Source organism: Micropterus dolomieu, linkage group LG08, assembly GCF_021292245.1.
Source record: "Micropterus dolomieu isolate WLL.071019.BEF.003 ecotype Adirondacks linkage group LG08, ASM2129224v1, whole genome shotgun sequence".
Taxonomy (NCBI): domain Eukaryota; kingdom Metazoa; phylum Chordata; class Actinopteri; order Centrarchiformes; family Centrarchidae; genus Micropterus; species Micropterus dolomieu.
The window spans coordinates 7987329-7997033 of record NC_060157.1 but is presented as its reverse complement, the minus strand read 5'-3'; the positions used below and the strand labels follow the sequence as shown (position 1 = coordinate 7997033).

Below are 9705 nucleotides of genomic sequence, written 5' to 3'. Positions count from 1 at the left end.
GCGGTGGGTGGCGGTAATGAGCCCCAACGTTGTTTGATAGCATTGTGAAATAACACGAAGAAGAAAACAAAACGGAAATTACGGTAGCTCCTCTTTCCTGACGAAGATAGATAAACAAAGCAAAATATTATATTAACGTTACATAAATGTCGGAATCTGAGTTAGTTTTGACGTGTTTATATTTATAGATATATGTTACAAGTTATTCCCGTGAATCTCTAATACCTGAGGGGGAAAAGGGCTAACGTTAGCATCCTGCGTGCTAAGTTCGCTGGCAGGGTACCGTAACGTTGTAACGTTATAGCTTGTACGTTAGTGGTTAGCTCGACATGTTTATTATTTTAGTGCTGGGGCGAAGAAGCGCGACATGATGGCATGACACTGCCGCAGAGTTAGCAAGTAGCTACACTTTCACTTAAAGGTATGATATATATTTTTGTTTGTATTACTTTAACTAAATAACAAGAGGAAAGACACAAGGACAAAAAATGATATGGCTTAATAACACAAGTTCTCGTAATCAGTGCACGGTTGCATAAAATCCGTGTGTAGACAATCGTTAACGTTAACCTTAATAAAAGCTCTGCTTTCTTCGGAATGATAACCTGTTACTGACAATTACGCAAGCTGCTAATTTGATCCTTTTGACATTTCTATGGGCATGTTCCTCAATTAAACAGCTAACTTACATTTTGCCTTATTTCCACACGATTTTAAAGTTGGAGCCACATTCAGTGATCATAATCTTATAATTTTACTCTCTCCTCTAAAGATTGGAAGGTTGTGGGAAACAGGTAAAACTTGGCTAAAGTTATAACTGGAATTGCACTCCGTAAGATCTCCACACAGTCAGCATGGCGTGGGCTTTGAAGTTGCCTCTCACTGATGAAGTGATTGAGTCTGGACTGGTCCAGGACTTTGATGCCAGTCTCTCGGGCATTGGCCAGGAGCTAGGTGCTGGGGCATATAGCATGAGGTATTGTATACGTTTTGAACCCTCTGTTGAAAGTATACTGTTGGACTGCTACACATTGATATTCACCAAAATATATAATCTGATTTGTACCTTTTTAAAAATACAGTCAAAACGTGTTTCAAGTTGGTAAACAATTGGCAAAAATATCTGTTTCAGTTGGGTAATTGTTGATGTAAACAGTGACAGTAATGGTACCCTCAAAGTGATGCCTCCTTCATTTGTCACTTTCTAAAGTTAGTAAAACTGGATCATCTGCTGAAGCTTAAATGTCAGTGTGTATTTTCACTTGATCTAGAGCTTTAACAGTGTAATTGTATGACTGTCTTCTCAAAGTTGCAGACCATGTTTGTGAGCTCTTTTATGTAGAATGGACTCGGGATTATATATGAAATGTATTTGGTATCTTTTCAAGATAAATGATCAAACTTTTCTGTCTAATCAAATCTGTGTCTGCACCAGTGTGCAGTTGAGCAGAGATATGTCTTCACATTTTGAATTCATACAAGAATATGTGAAGTACTGCACTCAGAGATAGCAGAAGGTCAAATTAACCACCGCATGCAGATACATTGCAAAGCACTGCTTGGTGACTATCAGATGACGAATACTCGTCAAATTAGACTTAGACTTATCCTATCACAATGCAGCATATCCCTGACACATTAGTGTAAATTTATCTGCACACGGTTCTCTGTATTTTTTAGTTTATGTCTTATTCAAGACTATATAGATAGATATTTATGATGCTTGCGCTCAGTTTTTTATTATGGCAATTGTGGATGGTTGTGTGAAATCCATTTCGGTTTTGCTGACTCAAACGCTTTGCTTTGCTGGAGAAAGATGTTGTGCCATTTCTTGGCTGGTTAAATGATACTGTACAAGCTGCAAAGTGCCTGCTTGTTTCTGAAATTCTTCTGTTGAGAGGAGCAATGAGATCCTGACTGGATACCTTGGTATTTAGAAGCGTTGCCTCCATTATAATTAATGAACTGCAAAGCTGGCAAACACAATATAGGATATAATGGATATGTCTCACAGTGAGTTAATCAGGCTTTGGCAGCTCAATAACAGCGTTGTTTTTTTCATCTCTCTTCTCAAGCGACGTACTCGCGCTCCCCATCTTCAAGCAGGAGGAGTCCAACCTGCCTCCAGACAATGACAACAAGATCCTCCCCTTTCAGTATGTTCTGTGTGCAGCTACCTCACCAGCCGTTAAACTGCATGATGAAACACTCACCTACCTCAACCAAGGTCAGCATCAGGATCCCAGCGACACTGTACTTTTCAGCTTTGTGTAAATCTATTGATATCTAAGAGTACTAAATCAAAAGCCACTGGAAGCTCATTCACTGCAGAGATTTAATGAAATAGGGATGGTTAGGGAAATCAATATGGAGATATATTGCCATATTGTCTGTGGGGGTATGTTTTTGATACGCTGGCACGAATAAAACGATAAATTCTTGTGTGGCTGTTCAGCTTGTCGTGCACTATATGTGGCATTGCAGAATTGGCTTTATAGTGATGTCACTGTTGCCATGTTCAAAATAGTGTGTAATCAAAGTGTTGTGAGTAACTCTGTGACTCCTGTCATGGAAATAAACAAGGATGAAGAAAGTATTGTTGTACTACAACTTTAGATATCATCTGTGAATGTTTGGTAATTTGTGACAGCCTTCTATGAATAGAGTTTTTTAAAAAAATTTTTATTCCGTATGTGGATTTGTCATTGCAGGCCAATCCTATGAAATTAGAATGCTTGACAATCGGAAAATTGGGGAACTTCCGGAAATCACTGGTAAAATGGTGAAGGTAAGATGACATGCCAGTTCACACACACACACACACAGTATATTTGCATGTTCACTTCAGTAGCATTAACATCTTCCTTGAAGTCTTTGTAACAATGAATTTCAGAGCATCATCCGTGTGGTGTTTCATGACCGACGACTTCAGTACACAGAGCACCAGCAGCTGGAAGGATGGCGCTGGAACAGGCCTGGGGATCGCATCCTTGACCTGGGTGAGCACTGAATGAAAAAGGACTGGTGTACCTTGATGGCTCCAGAATATTCTAGTTCTTATGTATTGTATTAGATTTGTGTGTGAAAGAATGTTTCTGCACACTTGTATGTATATTAACCATACAATAAATTGTGGATAAATTCAGTTCAGGAATATTGACTGTTAATCTGAACTATAAGTAAAAGGTTTAGATGACAGTGGTGATATTATGGATAAGATGGTGTGTATTAAGACCTCCTTTTGATAACAGCCTGTTTTACATTGATCCATTGCAGATATCCCCATGTCCGTCGGCATAATCGACCCCAGGGCTAACCCTACTCAGCTTAACACTGTGGAGTTCCTTTGGGACCCATCAAAAAGAACCTCAGTTTTTATCCAGGTAGCATGAAAGACACCACAGTTGTTTTCCTGAATTACTTTCATTGATTAAAGGCAACAATTTTGAGCACTTTGGCATCAGGTAGCTAAGCTTGTTAACATTTTGTGTGCTCATCTATTGTGTCTGGCAAAATGGCAAGAAAACTGAGTGTCAGTCTACAGGCATTAATTACTAATACAACAGTTTTGCCAAGACCTGTTTATTTATTGATTTCACTGACCTAAGTGTTATGTCATCATTCCTGTGTAGATAAAAATTTTATATTCCTTTCCTTTTTAGGTACACTGCATCAGCACAGAATTCACCATGCGCAAGCATGGAGGAGAAAAGGGTGTGCCTTTCCGCATCCAGATCGACACGTTTAAAGAAAATGAGAATGAAGAGTATACAGAACACCTCCACTCTGCCTCCTGCCAGGTCAAAGTCTTCAAGGTGAGGGGATGGGAAGAAGGCCAGAAATAAATAAAAAACATTGATGCACTGTATTTCAAACTTGTTATTTATGAATAACACGTACATGACTCCTGCGTGATCCGTTTCAGCCTAAAGGTGCGGACAGAAAGCAGAAGACAGACAGGGAGAAGATGGAGAAGAGGGCACCACAGGAAAAGGAAAAGTACCAGCCATCCTATGAAACCACAATCCTGACCGAGGTTAGCATATTACTAACATGTTAAAGGGACAAATGATTAGTTAATGAGAAGGGTTATTAAAATGAAACACAACTTTATTTAACCAAAAAGGTAATTCAAGTGAAGATTATACTCTTATTTACAAAATGACATGGGAGAAGACCAAAAACAGCTGTAATGGGCTGTTGGTCAACCTCAAAATATCTACATCCAACTAGAGTTGCCACCAACAATTATTTTCATTATCGGTCAATCGTCTAATCGATTTAGTTATCCTCCCAGCACAAATTCCAACAAATTAGTGGAAAACTAGGTAATGAAATTGTGGTTGACACACCGACTAAAACACAAACAGTGTGGGTACATTAAATGTACAAGCTGTAGCTTATTACTAGTGGCAGGTTATTTAGATTCCACAATAACCAAACTGTCCTTTGCAGTGCTGTCCCTGGCCTGAGGTCACATATGTCAGCAACTCTCCATCTCCTGGCTTCAACAGCACACACAACAGCTTCCCAGTTGTGGAAGGGTATGAGTTATTTCTGCCACTACGTCATGATTAATTCTGTTTTGAATTTAATGCACTATAAAATCCACATAGTGGCTCTGTTATTTCCATTAGTGAGGAACACACATGATGTTTAGATTCTTTTTAATGTGGATTTAAGGGATTCTTCCCTTGTTTGACATGGTCGCTTTTTATCCTTTTTAGAAATGGATCACCAAACCACCAGCCTGAGCCTGTTGTTCAGGTTGCGGATGTAAGTACCGTTGTTCAGGTAGTTGATGTAAGTACAAGTGCGTTTTTGCTTTCTGGGTTTACTGCCTGGCTACCTCCTGCCGCACTGAATCACTGCATATTAATATTCACAAATGCAAAGCCGACATCTTGGTATTAATCCTCTGCCTCCCAATAGATTATCTGAGGCACTTTGAAAACATAAAATAAACAAAAATAAGCCTTACCTTCCTCAAGGTCAATCCTAACAATGATAAATCAAAAATACAAGGTCGACTCTATTCTGTGCAATGATTCAATGTTTGTATTATTAAACCCTGAAACATGATTTAGTTCATGCTGTATACACTGTATATTTGGGCATATGTCTAGCCGATGTGTTTTGCTTTAGTTACTTGCATACATTGAATGAAGTAATGGTTAGAGATTAATAAACTCTGCACAGTGGAAATTGTTGCATTAATTTTGCACCCATTGTAAGTGAACTCTCTGTTAAAGGTTAAATAGATTCAGTCTTATTGACATCAAGAGTGCAGTTACTGTACTACCAAGACTGGTCACAGTCAGGTAGTGATTCTTGATTTAACATGTTAAATTGATATTTGAAATAAAAGTCACAGAAGGCAGCCTTACATCTGCCAATTTTCTTTGTATGTTTACTGTTCCTTGAAGGTTTTCTCAAGTGAAGGACATACAGTTTACTGTATGGCATGGTGTAGCTGTTTTTTTTCACATGTGACTTGACCTAACTCTGAGATGCTCATTGAGATTATTGCAATGTATTGTTTAATCCTGGGTTCTGTTTTGTTTGTTTCTTCTCAGAATTTACTGCCCACAGCAACTCCGCAGGAGGCACAACAGTGGCTTTTAAGAAACCGCTTCTCCCCCTTCTGTCGGCTCTTTACCAACTTCTCAGGTAAAATGTCTCTTGAATACAGAATTGTTACCATTTATACACCTATTTATTTTAGTATAGTGTCACGAGTGTGACGAGCCAAGAATTGAGAGGAAATAAAACCCTTTCAGTCATGCACCTCGTTACCTAAACGTGATGTTTCCATGTTGGTCTCATGAATGAATAAGTGCCTGAGTCACACCTACTGTACATCAAGGTCACGACAATTGGACCTTTTAACATTTCTGTATGACTTATCATGACACAAGACTGAATTCAGTGGTCAAACAGATTAACATAAAGGCCACAGTGGCATGAGGTAAAACACGCAGAGAGAGAAATTAAATGCCCTTTGTACATTTGTGCACAGCACTAACAAAGAAAAGATCACTTAATTATCATCTGTTAAGCACTGTTTAACAAACAATTGTCTGTTTTAAGTTGCTATGGATGATTTTCTCCCTCATGGCAGTGATTTTAAAAAAAGAAAAAACTAAACATTTGTACAATTACATTAATATAAAGACTTGCATTCACTCCCTCACTTTTAGATTTTCACTCCGACTACATAAATGAATAAATAAATATCTAGCTTTACCGTTACCAAGTTACACATTCACATGTATGTAAAGGGCTATAGACATTGGCATATGAGGAGTATGCAGGGTGAGAAAACAGATGGAAGAGTTCTACGTTATAAAAGTAAGGTTTTGTTTTTGTGGGCCAGGGGGAGACCTGTTGAAGCTGACCAGGGAGGATGTCATTCAGATCTGTGGGCCAGCTGATGGTATAAGACTCTTCAATGCACTGAAGGGACGGTGGGTGTTCTTCAATTGACTCTCATCTTACAATATGTCTTTTTCCTAATGTATTAATAAAGGTCTCATACTTTTATGGACATTTTGTCACGTTCCTCTGTGTGGATGCTGCTTACAGGGTGGTACGGCCGAGGCTGACCATCTACGTTTGCCAGGAGTCTCAGCAGGCACGGGAACACCAGCCGAAACATGAAAATGGAGAAGCCGCCGCCAACACATTCTTTGGTCAGTGCATGTTAATGGTTCATCCATGTTTGTTATGCCAAAATACATAAATTAAACGTTGAATTCGGGGCAGCATACCTTAGAGTTGAGCTAGAAGGCACTGTCAGGTACATGACATAATCCTGGTGTCGCTGCATCATGACATCAAACACTGGATTGAAAAAAGAAAAGGTGCAATCCTCAAATACATTAAATATTTTTGACAATATCTTTGCTTATATGCAGCTGTTGCTTTAGTTGTTTTTTGTACTGCACCCATCTTGTCATCACTTGACAGAGAAACTACTTTAATTTTCTGTTGGTGACATTTGAAATAATACTTTTTGGGAAATAAACTTATTAGCTTTCTTCCTGAGAGGTAAATAAGAAGATTGATACCATTCTTACATCTGCGCCTGGCTCAGGAATAATTCCTCCTGTAAAACTGCAACTTGTCATTTTTGTATAGGTTAAGCAACCAAGATGTAATGTGTTAATTAGTAAACTGGTAGGAGGATTTTGTGACCTTGAAACAGAGCCTTGCTAACTGTTTCCCCCTGTTTCCAGGGTTTTTGCTAAGCTAACTGGCTGCTGACTGTAGCTTCATATTTACAATCCAGACATGACAATTATATCAGCCTTCTCATCTAACTCTCATCAAGAAACAAATAAGTGTATTTTCCAAAATGTCAAAATATTTCTTCAAGTTTACATTACCGTATCTCTAGGCACTATTCTTTTGGTTCTGCTGTGGTAGCTGCTGCTCATGCCTACTTCCTTGTTTTTATATTTATGTCAAACAAGTAAAATGTGTCCCTTGCTGTGCACAGAAGGACTCTCTCTGTTTATACAAAGTAAATTTTGAATATGGTATATACAGTGGTTAAAATATCCCTATAAACACACACATATGACACATACGGATTTTACTCTTTTTGTGTTTTTTATACCTGTTTTGTTCTTGTAGTATATCACGCAATTTACCTGGAGGAACTCACATCTGCTGAGCTGACAGAGAAGATCGCTCAGCTCTTCAACATTTCATCCAGACAGATAAATCAGATCTTTAAACAGGGTCCCACTGGCATCCATGTACTGGTTAGTGATGAGGTAAGATTTTTTTTCCCCCCTATAATTCCACTGCTTCACCAAGTCTACACTTTCAAATCAAAGATGATGCAAATCCAATAGAGACTAGTTGTCATTACATGCTAGTAAACATCTGTAGCTGGTTTCTCTCCTGCATCAAACATTTATTCTCTTTTTACCAGATGATCCAGAACTTCCAAGATGAAGTATGTTTTGTTTTGGACACAATGAAAGGTATTTGAGTGTGGCATTAATAAATGATGATTTATCTGTTTCTATATTTAACATTGAGCCTTGATCAACTTTATCATTGCTAGTTTATTTATAACACTCTTCCCTGCTATGTTTTTCTTTTCTTTCCAGATGACACAAATGATGGCTACCACATCATCTTGAAGTGAATACTGCGTAGGAGAATGGCGTTGCTCTTCGTTAGGCCCGATCCAGTCATCCCCTCTAGAACTTCATACTCCTTGCTGTTCCTGGAATATGTGGAGATGCCCCAAGAAACCTCTTGTGGCTGCTAGGAGGAGTATGTGACTGATACACCTGGCCCTCTATACCATGCTGTCTTACTTTTGAGGGAGTGACAGTTACCACAGTGAGGTGACGATCTCCTTCTTGCCCTGCCGTTGTCTCCTTTAAATGGTTGCATTTTTCCTCTGTCGCTTATGTCTCATGAACGAGTTTAGTGGCACTACAGCTGCTATCACTGTTTATTTGTTAGCTGAGTATCTGGTGTGCCAAGGCTCTGCGCTTCAGAAATAAAGTTTAGTTTGTTGTCTCTTTAAAAACCAACAACCAACAACCAAAAAAGGTGGGGGGAAAAGTGACAAAAAAGTGACTCTGACAGTACTTGACTTTCAGTCTGCAATGCAGCATGATATCTCGTCTTCATGCTAGGCTGCCTTACCGGGATCCACTTAAGCCAGTCTGCAAGACACATGGTATAACTAACACAATCACATCAAAGAACCCCAAGAGGCGGCATCAAAAATCAGCAATCAGGACATCAAGGGCAACTCTTCCATCCAGCTGTTATCAATAACATCTGTGATTCCTTTAAACCCAAACAGAGTCAGTCTTTTCACTGGTTTGAACAGTTAATTTTTCCTTTGTTTCAGACTCCCAACACTGTTTGGTCCTCACAGTTAGTGTAGATTGCATACTGGAACTCGTGGTTGTTACTTATGAGTCTTGAATGATGATGAAACACTGCCTATGTTAGTGATCACAGTGACAACACCAGCAAACCATCTTTGGTTCATGTACTGCATTTCCCATCAGTTCATTTAGCATGTCATTATGTTTATTTTGTCCATTTTCCAACATTATTTGTAAATAGATCATTATTTTAAAATGTTTTCACAAGAAATCGTGTGTCATGTTGGCAGTTTAAAAAGAAAAAAAAAAAAAAAAAACCTTTTTAACATATCATAGTCTCTTCATCATTGTTTATGGATGTTACCACTTCGAAATACTACTACATGTAAAGGGCTGCTGGACACACCAGAGCTGTATGTGAAAAGATATAATTAGTTTGTGTTCACTCCATTGTACTGCTTACATGAAACTGATAGCTTGACATTTTAGATTTTTGCCACATCTCATCAGCATTATTAAAATACTTACCCATGTACTGGCTGCCATCTGTTGTCTCTCCTTGATACTCTTTGTACAAATAAAATAAATGTGGTTTTGTTTTTTAACAATATCTTACCAAATGATTTTATTCATATTATTAAAACAGCTTTCCCTTTGATGGACGAATGTGGAGTGTGAATGTGGCTTATTACATTCGTTTTGTTGCTGTAGAGACTAGCTTTGACAAGACAATAATATATACTGTAAATGAGTTTGTATTAAGATGCAGGTTTATGTTAAATTCCATCCCTATCATGGTGCTCTGAAATTGTGCACGTCTGTTTCTGCACAACATGAACAA

General features: G+C 38.4%; 1 protein-coding gene across 2 annotated transcripts; it reads left to right on the top strand.

The window, feature by feature from the left end:
- Window positions 1-59: 59 nt before the first annotated feature.
- tfcp2 (transcription factor CP2) lies at window positions 60-9399 on the top strand. 2 transcript variants are annotated; one of them, XM_046057127.1, is made up of 16 exons: window positions 60-421; window positions 773-976; window positions 2076-2227; window positions 2712-2788; window positions 2894-2999; window positions 3277-3383; window positions 3663-3815; window positions 3926-4036; window positions 4456-4544; window positions 4728-4776; window positions 5577-5670; window positions 6377-6467; window positions 6586-6692; window positions 7639-7781; window positions 7943-7994; window positions 8124-9399. In XM_046057127.1, the coding sequence occupies exons 2-16, from the start codon at window positions 855-857 to the stop codon at window positions 8159-8161; spliced, it is 1491 nt and encodes a 496-aa protein (XP_045913083.1). In that variant the 5' UTR covers window positions 60-421; window positions 773-854; the 3' UTR covers window positions 8162-9399. The 2 variants fall into 2 exon arrangements, with proteins under 2 accessions (XP_045913083.1, XP_045913082.1); XM_046057126.1 differs by having other exon boundaries at window positions 4728-4803.
- Window positions 9400-9705: the final 306 nt, after the last annotated feature.